At 41.5% G+C, this 17069-nt stretch overlaps 1 protein-coding gene across 3 annotated transcripts in view; it reads right to left on the reverse strand.

The window, feature by feature from the left end:
* The window catches only part of BZW2 (basic leucine zipper and W2 domains 2), a 56604-nt gene that overhangs the window by 654 nt on the left and 38881 nt on the right, over window positions 1-17069 (reverse strand). For all 3 annotated transcript variants that reach the window (XM_040593130.1, XM_040593133.1, XM_040593131.1), the window contains 5 exons: window positions 15411-15520; window positions 12737-12907; window positions 12110-12256; window positions 7947-8085; window positions 1432-1554 (listed from right to left, as the gene is read on the reverse strand). In XM_040593130.1, coding sequence (XP_040449064.1) covers window positions 1432-1554; window positions 7947-8085; window positions 12110-12256; window positions 12737-12907; window positions 15411-15520 — 690 coding nt within the window. The remainder of the gene's footprint in view (window positions 1-1431; window positions 1555-7946; window positions 8086-12109; window positions 12257-12736; window positions 12908-15410; window positions 15521-17069) is intronic.

The following is a 17069-nucleotide window of genomic DNA, read 5'->3' on the forward strand; positions in this document are numbered from 1 at the left end:
AGTGGAGCTCTTCATTTATAGATCTGTCACTAGAATTTTAACCAGATCACTATGAATTATTCTGGTCCTCATCTGCAGACTCATACAACACACATCTGAGTTTCATAAAGGATCAGCATTATTTGCTAATTGCTGTGAGCAGACTGTACTGCTGGCATCCAGGAAGCACCCTTTGAACTATTTGCTCTGCAAATATCCATCATCATCATCCAGCCCATCGAGAAAGGCAGATGTGGTGCTACCCTACAGGAGGTATGAAATCTGCGCACTTTTTTTTATGATTTGTATAGCATAAGATAAAAGTAATTTAGAAGTGGAAGCAAGAGAAGTAGAAGTCATTTAGAAATAGGAACATACGTGGTGTTTTTGTTACCTAAAGCTACTTTAGATCATACTGTATTTCAGTCTGTGTTCACCTGACAGGAAAGGGCTTGCTGCCAACAAGTGTCACACATTAGATCAGATTTCTCAGAGCAAACATGGTCTGCATGTTCTTACAGCAACATTTTGTCTCCATTTGTACTGGACTTGGTAATTAAGGACATCTGGCAGTGGGGACATGCAGGAAGGGATAAAAATAAAGAGCAGCAGAAAGACATACAAGCAAAGATTAAAGGGGGGCGGGGCAAAATGCTCTAATTAGACCAAGATTGCTGGTCCAAAGGCTCAAGTGTGAAAAGAGCTACCATTTTTATACTGCTACCTGCACATGTGAATTGCTGCAGTTTTATCTGCTCCTTGGCATTACTACATATTCCCTTAAAATTTCTAAAACTTATTTTAAATGGGTGAAAATGAACACTAATAATTATATCCCTATCTATTACACATGGATTGATCTTCCCACTATGTAATTCCTTCTCCATGCAAAAAAAGATAACTTACTTATTCAGTACAAACCGAAGTATTTTCCTGTGCAGAACATGAGAAAAACAACGTTGGGAACTAAAGAAACAAGTTCCTCTCTGCAACAACCACTTTAAAAGCAGCAAATTCAGACCACCTATCAGCCTGACCAATGCTAAAAGCAATTTCAGCTGCAGTGGCACAGGGAGGCTATATTCATGTCTCCAGTACAGATGATAATAGCAGAAAAGGCACTGACACAGTGAGCTGTTCAGTTGGGCATGCTAACACCAAGGTACTTCACACTGTCGTCAGTGCAGCACTCCTTCCAGCAGCAGCTTGAAGCATTTATCTACAGACAAGTGGTACCTGATGACTTAAAGACTTCACAAGGACACCACAAACAACAAAAAGCACCAAGTGTTTGTTGTTAGGCTCAGGCGCAACTGGAAACAATTTGGAGAAGGCATGCCTGGTGTTTTTCTATTCTAAGTCTGTATAATTCATATGCCTGGTACAACAAAAATCTGAAAAAATAAATTTGATTCACGAGGAGGCTACTATAGTTCTTTAAATAACCCATACCTTCTTCAGCATTTTGCAGCCACTCCACGAATTTCTTCATCTGGTCAAGAAAAACACTTTTGCCTTTAGCAACATGCGCTTCTTTATACCACTTGAGGATAGCTTCTTCACTCAGAACATCAGCTGAAACACAGATCAGTGTTTGTAAAACATCAGTGTACTTCTTAGAGGTTAGAAGATTTTGAACATGAAAGAAGGAGGAATTATTTTTTTTAAAGGCGGCATAAAATAAGTTAATGTGGTCGCAGTGGAACAAGCTCTGCATAAACTACATTAGGCTACCACTACAGAATATCCGATGCATGAAAGGGACTCCAGATCCAGTAAAATGTGTAATGTATTAGGCTTAAAATAAAGTACCAAGTATTGTGCTTCTGTAAAGAAAAGTTCTCTATTAATCTGCTTTAAACACACCACAGAAGATGGCTGGATTAAAAAAAAATAAAAAATAAAAAATCAGTCTGCACATAGAAGTTACCACTATAAGAAATACCATGCTTTTTCTTGCTGTTTGATCACAGAACTGTGCATGGTTCTAGAAATCTGAAGTGACAGACACCTCCTGATTGAACAGTTAAAAGACAGCCAGTAGGGACCTTTGGCAATCATTTTCTCCTAAAGGTTTTATATTGTTTTTAGCTATTAAGTTTTAAGGTCACTATTCAGACCACCCGTTTTAAGGGACTGGCTCACATGGACAGCACAGCTGACATTTTTTTATGTCAAGCATCAAGAACAAAATAGCCGTCAGTGAGGGATTGTGAGGCTGAGTACAATTCAGAATAAAGAAATCCTAATAAACAGCAAGGACACTTATTGTTTCCAAGAGATGCAAATTTAGGTCTAGCAACAGACCTCTAGCCCCAGGAACAAAGCTCCTGTGACCCAGCCAAGCCAAATATCTCAGTAATTGATGGCTGTGGAGGCAAATTCTGGGATCCACAATGGCATTTTGGCAGTTACGTAATGCAAGAGGCAAGAAGAACAACAACAACAACAAAAAAAATCAAACTATATTTGTTCTATAAAAAGACTAAAGACAGCTTTCTACAGCTCATTAAAATTTCCATTCTTCTTGTCTTTCAACAAACTACCCTTGCTCTGCAAAATCAACACATTTATGTCGAGTTCTTCACTGCTTCCTTGAGCTCTTGGTGCCGTCCCACCCACTGGGTATTTGCTTGCCAAAGCGCTGATCCTGACCATCACCACCTTCTTCAGCCTAAAGGTCACAGATCATGTGGCAGGGAAGGAATGAGGGCAAACTGAAATAAGTGACACCAAAACCCCAGAGCATCTGATCAAATGAGACACAGCAGACATTTCACATGCACTGTTGAATAATAAACAGATGGAAGCAGCCGGGGATACATTTGAACTTAATCAAAACTATCCCAAGACATCCAACGGTAAGAGACTATGAAGTCTCACTGAAAATCTGGAATTTAGTGAGTGTGACTGGAAGTTAGTTACCTTGTCTCTCAGATGCTTTTCCAAAATAAATCTTGTCCACAGTTTGCTGCAAGTGACAGTAAGCTTAAAACGCAGGGAAAACAGGACCGTGCTGGCTCTAGGCTTTTTTCAGTACATATGAAGTTGCACTTGGTGAACCCTCCAAGTGGCGCACACAGCTGTATCTTCCTGAAATCACAACCCACCCCAGTGGACTTTTTCTCCAATGTAACCGGGACACAGGACTTAAGACAGAGGCTCCAAACATGTTGCATTAAATACTTGCCAGTAGTCTTTACCAGCAGCTCAAAGGCATTACAGCATTTAACAAATCGGGATTTTCATTTAGGAAACCTCAAAATATTTCACGGAACTGCAGTGTAATCCCTGCATGTAAAAAGCTTATGTTCACCATAGTCCTGGAGCTCACACAACTACATCTGCAGAATTACTCAGGGTGTGACAGTTATTATGAACCTTAGGGACAGGCAAAGAAAATCATGAGAGGACAGATTTCAGGGGGGAGGGGAGGGAGGAGAAAGGGTTGAGCAACCCCCTCCCTAGCTCAAGCTAGCTCTTGGGTGTTGTGGACACTTAAAAACATGCAGCTGCTGTACAGAAGCAGCTGCAGAAGCCCACTGCTGCATTACAGTCCATATTACAATACTGTGCGAGGAAGCACCTCCAGGCAGGCACGTATCTCAGTTCAACAGTAACAAGATTTACATTTAGTTTTTTGATTTGCAGACTGTACGCTCAAGGGGTTTGCTACCAAAGAGGAAGGGGGAACGTCTCCCTCCCTCCCCAAAACCCAAACCTGGTAACAGCAGCATGCTTTCTCACTGTGTGCCTCAAAGATTATAACATTCTCAAGCCAGGTGGATGAAAAATTTGCCTGTATGTAACTCCATAGCAATAAGCCTCCTACAGTAACAGAAAAGAACAAAATGAATTCAACTCCAAAAAGGACAACTCCAACTCTCCTTTCTTTTCTGAACAATATTATTTGTAACACATTCGTGCCTCGAGTGCTCATAAGAGATGATATGCTCTTGTCAGTACAGAGATGCCCAATTAAACAATCATGCAGGACAGGGTATAGTTAATCCTACTTCTCTAGGTTGCTTTGAAGCAATGGGAACACTGGGGGAGACGGGAGGAGGAAGGGAATGATTCATTTTGTATATTTATAGTTATTCCTCATTAAATTTGATTATAGATACATTTCAACAGCTGAACACTGTAGTTTGTGGGCGTGTGCACATCATTTTCACCATAGTCCCAGGTGATGTCAGCCTGAGAGAGCTGGTTTATCCTGCAGGTGCAGCCAACTGCCACTCACACCACCCACAGCCAGAGCCTCCAGGGATGTCCCTCATGAAAGGGAGAAGCTGCAGAGCAGAGACTGAAAAGCCCCGTGTCTTTACTGCAGGGTTAACTGGAAAGTTACTTGAAGTTCAGGTCTCAGCTTTGTACTAAATCACCCAGTCTGAATGAGTTTCTGCTTTCAACTCAAGCTGCGTAGCCATCGGCAGTAAAGGGAAAAGCGCACCCTGTCAGCTGCCAACGCAGCCAATCAATCTGCATAATTCAACCCTGTCACAGCTAACTCAGTTGGGAGGACAGAGCCTGAAGGCAAGGGCTCTTTCAACGCAAGGAGTATCACCCACAGTGCAGTTACGGTCTCCATGGTATTTTTTTTTCCTGGGAAAAATTCGCATCTAGTACCAAAAGAAAGTACTTGAATAATGGAAGATATTTCAAGATAATTGTGTTCCATCAAAATGCAAAACCTGTGTATCAAGCGGAACTGGAAGATTCCGTTCTTGTAAGCACAGGATTCCTGCAGCGTTTGAGAAGACAGTCTGCATCATTTGGTTGCAACAACTCCATACTGCAGAAGAGTATCTCCGAGGCCTATTCATGCTGCCGCAAACCAGACTATGACTCCACATACGCTTCTGATTTATTTTCTTTCTGTATATTGTAAACATTGTCCTGAACTCTAATGCAAAAGTACACAGAGGCTTTGTGCCTGCTAAGGGTGAAATTCTGATCCTTATGAAAGGAATGGTTATTAAATTCAATAGGGTCAAGATTTCACTTTTGAAATGCCCAGGTCAGACACAAGCTAAAAAAAGGAGAGATTCTGCAAGTGAATATGATATATAGCATGTAATCCAATAACAATAATGCTTAATTAACCCACAGTTAAAGGACACACTGCAACACGGAGTGGACTAAAAACCAACATTCATCTTACATAATTAGCAAGGAGGCTGGCGAACTTATTCGGTATCACTCAGAAGAACTCAGCAATTCTTATTCTGCAGCTGGCACGTTTACAATTGCACTGGCTTTAAGTGATAACCAGAAAAACAACCTGATCATAGCCAGGGATCACTGGACAGCTTGTTTTTCTCTACACTGTACCAGGAACAGAAAGATATAATAATGTTGACAAGTTTCAACTGACTACAGAACTGCTTTTGCAGATGATACCTACAAGCAGGTAAGAAGCTGCTTCCCACATAAGGGGAAACAGGGCTTGGGCTTTCATTGGGGGAAAAGGGGATATTCCTCCTTGTTCAGAGACAGAATAAAAGAAACCAAACAGCACAGGCTTTCAAGACCTTCTAGATGCTAATGAGTCCCATCATTCTTGTTTATATGTTTAGGTATCACCAGGTAATTCCCAGGAAAGTAACCCGAGGGCTACTTTATGATGGAAATATCGGAAAGATTTAAATGCAAGATGTTGGACATGCTGACAAGAGGCAGTCATACAATTTAATTTGTCAAAGCACTAGTGGCATTTGGTGCCTGTTATCACTGCTGACTACATTCACGCCCAGGAAACACTCCCTCATTATGAGTAATAAGCAATAAACTGTCATTCATGCTGGTAGATAGCTGTGTTTCTGTCTGCCCATCCACAGATACTTCAGATGCCTTTATATGTCACTAGAAAAAGTTAATTAGGTACCCTGAAACCTCTCAGATCCTGTGCAGGTTACACCTGAAGCACAACAGAAGGAGAATGCGGGCATCTGTTGTCCCCTTACCACTGACAGAGCCAGTAATAGCTTTTAGGGGTCGTCTTCCTTGACTATTAGGAAACACAAGATACGCTGTCATCAGCAACTTATCTACAATGAAGTGTATTTCTCTAAAAAGACTTGATGGCTTGTTTCTAGTTGATAGGTATGATCTGGGGAGAAGGAGGGGGTGAGGTCTACCAGCACTGAACCAAAGCAGAGGCAGGCAGCATGGCTCTGGACAAGCCAAAGCCATGAGCTGCTAAAGCTCAGTAACATCATGTGGGAGAAACAGGAACTGGAGGACTACCAGTGCTCTCGGAATCCTCCCTGGTGAATGCAGTGGCGTGTCCTCACCTAACGGACACCGTCTCACTGCAAAGATGCCTTACACAGATGGAAACAAAGACTTCCTTGCTGTGCCCAGCACTCAGAAGTGCCCTACGGCCAGCGGCTGCAAAGGCAGGTGAGGAGCTGGTAGCAGGCAGCAGGAAGCCTGCCAAACAGGGCAGAGCTTCAGCCTCCGCGGCCAGGACAGCTGGCAGCTGCAGCAGGCGCAGAGGCAGGTGCTCCAGCACGCCTGCCTGAGGTATTTCAGGCAGCAATATGGGCACAGCGAGTATCGCGCTTGTGGGACACGCTGAACTCGCAGCTTCCACCAACAGGCTATACAGTAGCTCCAAACACTCTTCTAGACATCACGTGAATCCTGAACAGTATTGTGGCACCCCTAGTGCTGAGGCTAACGTCTTCTCACCCTTCCTAACAAGCCTGCCTGAGAGCTTCTCCAGAGTCAGAACAAGAGCATGCAGGCTGAGCAAGCAGATGGGAACAGGGTTCTTGGACCATGTTAAATTTAACATACAATTTAGTGATTAACATTCTTCCTTTTTTTTTTAATGCTTTGGAATGTCAGGGTTGCACTTGCTGGCTAACACAGCAATGAATTCACAAAAAATCTGAAGGGAATCCAACCCAAAACTATTTCTGGTTTAACAATCATTTATGGGCTGAGTGCACAACAGTTACAGGACTCATTCACCATGTCCAAAGTGAATTTTCTTTTCCAAAGAAAAATGAATAAAGTGCTTGCTGCAGGCTGCAGTTTCAAATTTGTCCTCAGTCATTAATAATGTTTACAATTTGTAGAATTTGACGGTAGCAGGACAAAGTGTATTGCTTTTTCATTTAAACATTGAGGCCATGGCATATTGACGCAGGGATAGAAATAAATCCACATGATTCACTTAATTCTGCCTTCTGAAGCCATGGAATTATTTTAACAGTCTGAACATGTTTGCCTTGAACATGTGCATGGGCACAACAGGGCGAAAAAAGACCAGTATTGGGTTTCTACTCCCGCTGATTCTTCTCCTTCAACTATTTATAGCAAGAATGTCAGAACAAACTGTTTAAAGGCACCCCCTCATCACATGCAGTGCAAGACCATTAGTCTCTATGACAACCCCATCAGAATAAACTTGTGAAGAAGTCAACAAAAATGAAATCCCTCAAACTATGGCACCTGTAAGAAATTGGCAGGGAAAGGAAAAGAAGAATAACGAAAGCTCCTTCTACCAGGGAGGGAATAACAAAAAACAAACAAAAACCAACCACAAATCCTGAAAAAAAACATCTTCCTACCAAGAGGGTTTGCAATTTCAAGGTTTCTTAAAACCAAGCTCTAATCTACTTTTTAAATCCGCCAGGAATTTGTAGAAACATCTTCCTAGAACTGGTTTTATACAAGGACTAAACTGCACTTGAACAGACTGTGGATGGTGCCTGGCTCCTGCTGGTGCTTCTTGACTACAGGATGAACGCAACAGAGGGAGAAGGGCTTGTTTTGGCTTTTCCTGCTGCCACACGCTCCTTTGAACTATCAAAGCGTCTTTCAGGGTTCAACTCCAACACAACCTTCTTGTATGCAATACTCTGAGAATGTCTGTTTCCTATCCCATCACAGCTGTGTGGATTCCCTATGCCAACCACTCACAGTATAGAAGAGTGAATATAAATTTTTACCTTTATAAAAGAGTACCACTATCTTCTGAAAGGCTTTCATGAAGTGGATGTTGTCATAACAGTACTCCTGCACCTTCTGGAGAAGAATCAGCTCTGACTGGCCCTGAGTGCTGAACACAGCAAGCAGGGGGGCATATTGCTGAAAGGAAGAGAGGGTAAAAACCAAAATACATGTCAATGTCAGTACTGCTGTTTGTACTTCTCACAAGGTAGCATGCTACTGATTCAGGAGTGATGCTTTATTGATGTTCACGATGTAAGACATCTAAGGATTAAGTGTATGAAAATACAAATCTCTAGTTTCACAGCGGTTTCAGAAGTCCCAGGAAATGGAATTAAATTAATCCCAGTTAACCGTGATCAAGTGTCATTATGTTTTCTCATTATCATCATCCGAGTATCATGACAATCTTTGCTTTGGTGAACAGCAACGTTTTCAAACCACGATATTAACTGCTAACGTTATTCTGACATGACAGTAGCAGTACATTTCATTGTCTTTTCCCAGAGTTTATTAATGTAATAAAAGATAAATAAAAAACTTCTTTGTTATGCATTTTCCCCCCTCTTATTTCAGATCTTAAAATTAAAAATTACATTAAAGGATCATATCCTGTTCACTCTTTCCTACAGTATTTATATCCGTATTTCTCCAATTTCCTTTCCTCTTACGCTGTAATGAGTCCAGCTAAGACTGTGATCTTAAATTTAGTGCAATATTAAGAGCATTTTTCAGAGCTGAAGGGAAGATGAATTACCCTTGATCTTCAGAGCCCCCAGCCAAATGTACGTGAAGGTTACTGTTTAAATTGTTCTTGCACTGATCAGTTCAGCCTTTCTTCATAATTTTCAGTGACACTCTCAGTTTAGTGTTTTTCAGCTGGATTTGCAGTGGCCTGATATCACAGAGTTCTGGTCTGTGCAACCAGGGCTGCCAATGGATGCTGGCCAGTAACAAATGACCCACCACCCACAGCACTGATGGGCATGCTCAAAAGTACATCCACTTCAGGAGTTGTCTACAAAAGGCTAAATCCTGAGGGTTTTACTCAATATGATCTGTGGAAAAAAACTATTCAAAAACATGAAAATCAACTGAAATTTGAAAGGTTCAGAATGTCTTCTGCAAAATAATTATCAGCTATTAATTTAAAGAAAGAGCAAGAAATCACACAGCAACTGTAACAAGAGCAGCTAGGAAGGAAGACAGTATTACTACTTTTGGAAGAAACTCCTTTTAAAAGTACCTATGATAAATTACTAGATGCAGCTAACACCAGAGGTTGAGTTTTTCCACTTCTGGCAGGTACAGCCAAGACCTTAGAAACAATGTTACTGTTTTGGTAGAAGCACTGCAAAACTTGTGCAGTCTGTGCAAGACACTATTTTTCTGTTTTGGTCCTTGAACCATCCAGCTGGTTATCTAGCCAAGTTGCAGGTAGGCGGGGCAATACACATTGCAGTTTGTTTATTTTACAGCCTCAGCAGAACCCACTCCCATCCCCAGGTTTGTGAAGTGCAGCTGTTTATAAGCATTAAGTAATTTATACTAAAAATCCTATATTTTCAATTTAGACAACACCTTAATCTTGCCACATCTGACTAGCTCTCTTCACATGCCTCTATCACTTCTCAACCGGTACAGACTTGTAAGTTTCACAAGTGTCTAACTGACTAAGGAACCATAGAATTAGCTTCTGCTTTGCTGGCTGAGCTAAGTGGCAACATTTTCTATTTGCCTCGGGTTAGGTAGCAGCGGGTCAGCAGCTGCAGTGTCACGAAGCTCATATCCCAGCCTTGCCTGCAGTGCGAATTGGGTGTGGAGCATCCTCTAGACATGGGGAACGTCTCGTCTCTGCACCGAGGGTGACCCAGGGGCTAAGCCCCAGTGTCACGGCAAGGTTACTGGGACAATAAGGAGCTTATCCTGTAAGATTCAGGGTTTAGCAGCTTGCCCTGTCTCCTTCTGAGTGCATCTCTCCTGCCAGTTCTGTCATATGGACGGCAGGCATGACATTTACTGCACTGCCCGAGTATGCTGGTTCATGGCTGCCCACCACCTCCACTGGGAAGCCACCCATGCAGTAAGGCTTGTTAAGAACTGTAAACTGGGTCACTGTTCTGTGCCTTGATACATCTTTTCAGAGGTCCCTTGTACAGAGCTTACTAAAAGAAATCTAATAAACTGAAGAGACTGGTACCCAGATGTCAAAGCTTTGGGAGCTGTGCTTTGTTGAAGTTATCTGTCAGGTACAGCCATACAGGAATAAATCCCACCACCAGGCATGTCCCATGTCAAGTATGTCTTCATACACATCCTGACACACACCACCAGGGTGAAACGACTCCGTGATAGTTTCAGGGCACACAGGAGGGCACAGGAGCTGGGCTCTGTCATGCTAACATTGCTAACCTCAGTTTGGGAGCTGACTCACACACATTGGGGCGGTCAGCTGAGAGCCCAAAGAGAGGAATCCAAGATTGTCTCCATCTATCCACAGAGGAAGGATGTGAAACAAATGCTGTTCATTTTTTAACATGGAAATGTAAAGATAACAGCTAGCGAAGTCTAAATTTCTATTTCTCCTGCTTCTGTTAAAATCTTACCTGTAAGTGCAAATAGTAAATACCCCATACACACTTGTCCTCTGTTTTTAGGCAGCAGATGTAGCTGCAAAGATGCCCATCTTACATAGGCAAAATGCTTTACCTTATGAGTGGGGTTACACACATAGCTGACGGCTTGGGTCAGTGAGATGCATAGGACTAAGCATCCAGTCAACAATATTTACACTAAGCCAGCTATGCCTCTCTTTTCCCAGTGTTCAAATACTCCAAAAAGCGTTTGTTAATTTGCCCTGCAGTACTAAGACAATAAATCTCAGTGGATACTCTATTGCAACTTGAAGAGATATGATCAATTATTACATCAAAAAGAAAAACAATGTCATCCCTCCTTCTGAGAACTACCTCATCTTTTTACTGCTATTTGGGTCACTTCAGAAGACAGACTTCAAAGCATTCAATTTTACTATCAAAGACTACGTAAGATCCCAAGAGACTACACTTCTAGGATGACTGATTGGGAAACCAAATTCAGGTTTGGTAGGACAACAGTAGTAAGAGCTAATCCAACGTGGGAACTCCAAATATGTAGAGGCATCCAACATGAAGAAGAAAGGAATTCAGATCAAGCTTAAAATCCATTCTATCATAAAGAATAAAGTAAAGATTGCTTCTGTCTTAGGGCAAATCTTTGCAGCCCTGGCTATGAGGGAGTATTCTCTTGCTCGCGGTTTACCAGCTTAAAAGGACTAACTGCTGAAAAGCTTCTGCCTCTGTTCTCTATTCAAGTGTCTTGCACCACACGATTCCTTCAGACTTAGATGAGGAATACCAACCATAACGACTCCACAACACCTCTGCATTGTTTTTCGGTTTTGGGGTCTTCTTGCACTCCAGGGTCATAAGCTTTTTGTACCAACCATGATACTGCAATCTGTCATCACTTAGCAAACTGCAGCCTGCCTTCCTAAGCATTCTGTTCTCTCATCCACAAGGATGGTACCTGGATGAGAGTAACCACACTATAGAGTGCACATGCTCTCAAGCCAGCTCCTGGCTCGTTCGTTGACAAGTCATTGAGTATCCAGCTCCCACAGTCAACATCAGCAACAACCATTTCACAGATTCTGAGCTCAGTACCCTGTCTAGATCTAACTACCTCTGTGCAAAGCCAGCGCAGGTGCAGCCTCACCATGCTCCCAAGACGTCTTTGCTTCTTGCAAAGACATTGCAAAGGCAGTTCTGCAGGCAGGTCCAACCAAACACTGAGGCATTTGCTTAGCCCTGTCCCCAGTGCAAGGAGCCTTTCAGGACCTGTTGCACTGAGAAAGCACAATGCAGAGGCGCTCAGGCTGTGACCACCACAGTTTGCGCTGGCTCTTTGCACTGTATGCCTCAGGGCATTTGATAGTCTGAACTACCTCAACTTTGCATTCACTTAACCAAAGGAGAAGGGACTACACACAATGCTTGATGTGCTCAGTATCAGTCCTCAGAATTCTTCAGTCTCCTGGATTTAAACAGGTAAAAACTTGACAGCTGTAGAATGTATTCTGTTAATTCACAACAGCCCTTCCACTCTATACACATGCACTCACCTTTAGATGTTTGAGGGCCTGCTCTGCAACCAGCTCTTCTTTCTTGTTCCATTCCACAGCATTCATGACACAGGTCCACAGGAGACCAATCACTGCCGGCTCTGGCAGCTCATTTCTTTTCATTTCCTCTTTTACATAAAGCACTACCTGGAGCAGGAAATAAGTAATGTTTCCAATCAGCCAAAAGCGATGCTGACTTCAATACTTGCAGTCATTTACAGATAACACCACAATATAGAAGTAATAAGAAACAAAATAAAAACAACAATAATAATTAAAAAAAAAAAACATTTAGCATGCTTTTATTTAGCAACGTTACTATAACTTGACTACAAGTTTTGTTCCTCCTCTCCAACCTAACAGTTAATGTCGTTAAATGAAATACGTTCCACCGAGCATAACTGAACAAAACCCCCCACCCTGTAGGCAGATGCACTTATAAATCCAGAGGATGTTTTGTTGCTTTAGCCTTAAGCAGAGTGAAATGATGAATAAATTAAAATAATTAACAGAAAAACAGAAGAAATCTATGTGGCATTCATACCTGTTTCTCTCAACCTAGTAGTGATTTAGGTCTTTGACTATGATTATTTGAACAGAAAGTTGTAAAAAACCCCCATTCTTTACCTCTTTAATTGGGCATTCCTGAGAGAGACGTTCTTGCAGCTCTTTTTGAAGTTCTTTACGAGTCCCCAGTGACTGCTGAACTCTAAGGAAATCTGAGAGCTCTTTTAGACCTGCTTCAGTAAAATACTTGGCAAAATGGTCCACATTCTGCCGGTTGGCTGGAAATAGTTCCTAAAAAGACAGGAAGGCTCTCTGTTAAATAAATAACCAATTGTGACTCTCGACAGAATAGAAGGAACATTTTTTAAGAATGAACAATGGGAGTCACCTGGTACTGCACTTGAAAAAAGTCAATGCTTACATTAACACTGGAAAAATCAACAGTTCACTCGTGTTTCATTACAGCGGAGGGGAAAAACGATGCCTGGTTATGCAAAAACCCTAAAACTCAGTCCGTGTGAACTGCACGTACTTATGAATAGCTGTGACGTAAAGATGTGGCTCAAAACAGCCCCCACAGAAACTACACTTTTTCCAGATTCCAAGAGTCTTGTAGGGAAAGTACAAAGGAATAGATGGTAAAGCCATTATATGCGAAGAACCTTTACTATGCCCTCTCAGTGCCTCCACACACTTCCCTCTTAAAAAAACCACCACACTTAGCAATATGTAAGTGGCCCAGGCACCCTGGCCTGATGTGATCGTTGTGCAGCAGAGTAGCAATCACTAATGCATCATTTAAAAAAAAATCACAAAACCCACTATGTATTGCATTACCTCCTGTAGGCATTTCTAATTCAAAGACACTGTCAATCTATGATTTATTAAAGTCCAGCTACTTCGAAAATTTGAAAATATTCTTAAACTTTGCTACAGCAAATGTGCCATCTTGACAAGGATTAAATGTCATTTGCTCACCACCCAGCTAACCATCATCTGTCCTGGCTTCAGCTGGGATAGAGTTAATTATCTTCTTAGAAGCTAGTGTGGTGCTGTGGTTTAGCTTTGATGTGAGAACAACGTTGATAACACGCTGATGGTTTTAGTTGCTGCTAAGTAACATTTATACTAAGTCAAAGACTTTTCAGTTCCTCAGGCCTTGTTTGTCAAAAGGCTGGAGGGGCACAAGGAATTGGGAGGGGACACAGCCAGGACAGCTGACCCGAACTAGCCAAAGCAGTATTCCATACCATGGGACGGCACGCCTGGTAATGTATACCTGGGGGTTGGCCGGGGCGGGCAGGTCGTTGCTCGGGGGCTGGCTGGGCATCAGCTGGCAGGTGGTGAGCAGCTGCATTGTGCACTGCGTGTTTCTTTCTTCCTTTCCCTCTCAATTTTATTCTTTCCCTCCCTCTTTTTTTTTTTTTTACAACTTTTGCCATCGTTATTATTGTTCTTTTATTTTTATTCTATTTCAATTATTAAATTGCTCTTATCTCAACCCTCGAGTTTTACATTCCTTTCCAACTCTCCTCCCCATCCCTCTGGGTGAGGGGGTGTGTGAGAAAGCGGCTGCGTGGTACTTAATTACCAGCCGGGGTTAAACCAGGACACCATCTAACAACAACTTGTGGGACAGCATTTTTTTGTTGTTGCAAAGAAGCTAGAGACCCTCAATCTGGTTACTTACTAAAAATGAGATTAAGAAGACAGTTTCATGAAGCCATCTATGCTAGGCCACATCATCTGTTACTTTGTAGTTGTTTAATATAGCAGCATAATGAGAGCCAACAGCTGAAAGTTTAAGTCAAGTTTCAAATAGAAATAAGACGCAGTTTGCTTTTTCCCTCTCTCTAATAAACAGTGTAATTAGCCCATTTCCCAGCTTTACGGCAAATTTTTTATGACTTGGAGTCTTAAAATCAAATACTAATTGAAGAGATGAAGGGGTGTGGGAGGCTGCTTCATTTCTGAAAGATTTTTCCTTAATCATAAATTATTGAGGTAGAAACAGGAAATACTACTGACATTCTCCAGGCAGTGCTACACAAGATGTAGCACATTTGACTGGATTATCACAGCAGAAATCTTTTTGAGGATTAAAAAAACCCTAATGATCTTCAGACAGACACTGGGAGAGAAAGGCACATGACATTGCTGCATATTCATGTATACTCTAAATACCTCAGGCCATTGCTACAAAGCCAGAACACAGGTTTGGAGTCCAAAGGCTGAAAAGCCTTCCTGCATTGCTCCTGCTAGGTCTGCTGTCATCACTGCAGGGCCAGTTACGCTACCCAGATGGCTACTGCTGTAGAAAATTAGCTTACTGTCCTTTTGCTATACTATTTAAACACTGTCACTTTGGAACCTTATATTCTACTCGTAACACTTTACACTTTATTATTTAAAAAAGTAAAACATAATTCAAAAAAAATAAAAGCCCGCACAAAGCTGCTGGTGGTTTGTTTTGTTAGCAGTGGTTAAGAAAAAAACCACACATTTAATTAATTCCCAAGCCCCATATACACAGTCTTTCAGAAGGCATTTAACCACAGGATAAATAGAGACAGAAAGTAAAAACATGTGATATTTAATATCCCTGAACCTATATGAATGCTACAGCCATATGAATATTGCTGTGATTCAAAATATTTGGGGAAAAAAAAAAAAAAAAAAAAAAGGTAAGAGTCTGAGGGGGAGTTTACATGCTTACAGCAAACTACCATCTGCATTTTATTTCCTTCTCTTTCCTAAGGAGACATAAGGGTTATTGAAAATATCTTGTACTTACTAGCAATCTCTTATCAAGGTTGGCTTTTCTTAAAGCAGAGGTAACAGAATTGGCATCTTTCTCTGCCATCCATGCCTTAAAAAGCTTTACAGCAAAAGAGGCTGCAATCCCTGTTTGAGAGAAAACACACACTTCAGCAATTTTCAACATGAATTAGAGATGGGCATAAGAATTACAAGGTTACAACATGGTTACAAGAATATGGAATGTCCATACATTCATGACAATGGGACCAAACATGTAGAGCTGAAATGTTTTTTGTTTTCTTTCATGACGTATTAATTTTCTGAAGTATGCTAGATTGTTTGAAAATCTTTTGATTTTGTATCACTCATCATCCATTCACTTGTTCAAAGATTTTCTCTACAATTTTTTTTCCTACCTCCTCAATTTACAGACCAATTCCAATGCAAAAGGAAAAGTTACACAATAAATCAGTATGGAAATGAAGGCACAAAATAGTAAAGGATAGTTAAGAATAAGAAGTGAAAAAAAAAAAACATATCTTCAAAGAGCTTTTAAGCAAGTCCTGGAACAGGGTTAAATGACTGCAACTTAAAGGAAACTGATTGTACCCTGTCCTCCTAGGAGGCATTTAGTAGCTGGTAGGACCAGGCACAAATACTATTTTAAGTGGAAAAACTCCTTCCTTAAAATACAACTTAGTGTTTTGTGCATTAAATCAAATGAACTCTACCTCGGCTAGCTGTAGGTTTCCCAGGGAAGCTAACAAACCATTAGCCCCACACCTCCTAATCCTAGAGAGCACCACCACGGCTCTGCTCTGGCTTCTTGGCTGCGAGTAGCAAGTGCAGGGAGCTGAAGGAAGCTGAACGGTCTGAGATGGAGACCCAGCTCATCCTTGAGAAAGGTCCTTGACAGGCCAGTTATGCTTCTCTGTACTACACTCATATCAACATTTACAGTGCTATGGAGAGTGGTGATAATGATAATGGTACACTATGCTACAGCCGGTTGTTATAGTTTTCTGTTTCACCTCCCAACAGTCCTGAAGCTCCGAGAGCTACATGGGACATACTGGTAGGAAGTAGCTTCATCATTCTTAGTCATTGCACTTTATAGATAGATATCCATTCTTTTTACTTCCAGGATTGACTAAATGAGTCATCAAACAAGAACAGAAGAAATTATTCCCAGAGCAGTGTAAACTTCATTAACATTCATTACAGATCTTGACTGTTACGACAGTTTTGGCAACCTTATTTCTAGAGCTTAGTACTACTTTAAGGATCTTGCATTACAACTATGTGGAACCATGGATGCTCAAAACCACACCAAGAGAAGCCTACAAAAACAACTTCGGGCTTGTTTTACATGTGTACAGCAGGTTCAAAGTGAAATCAGCATGATGCAGCAATTTTAAGTACCGTAGGCTGACCAGTCAAGACTCACAAAGCCTGGTCCACCAACAGGGGACCTAGGCGTAACTTCCACCTCTGATTTCTGAACCTGCAAACACAGTTCAGCATATCCAACATGGGGCTTATGTGTTCAATACCAAAACTGAATGGAACAGTCTCTGTCACAATGCACTGTCCCAGTACCCATGTCCTAAACCCTTTTTCAAGTTTTAGCTCAAAACAAACCAAGTTTTATGTCAGTACCAGTATTAAGAGGAAGATTGTTCTAGGGCTTCAC

Source organism: Falco naumanni, chromosome 4 (genome assembly GCF_017639655.2).
Source record: "Falco naumanni isolate bFalNau1 chromosome 4, bFalNau1.pat, whole genome shotgun sequence".
Lineage (NCBI taxonomy): Eukaryota > Metazoa > Chordata > Aves > Falconiformes > Falconidae > Falco > Falco naumanni.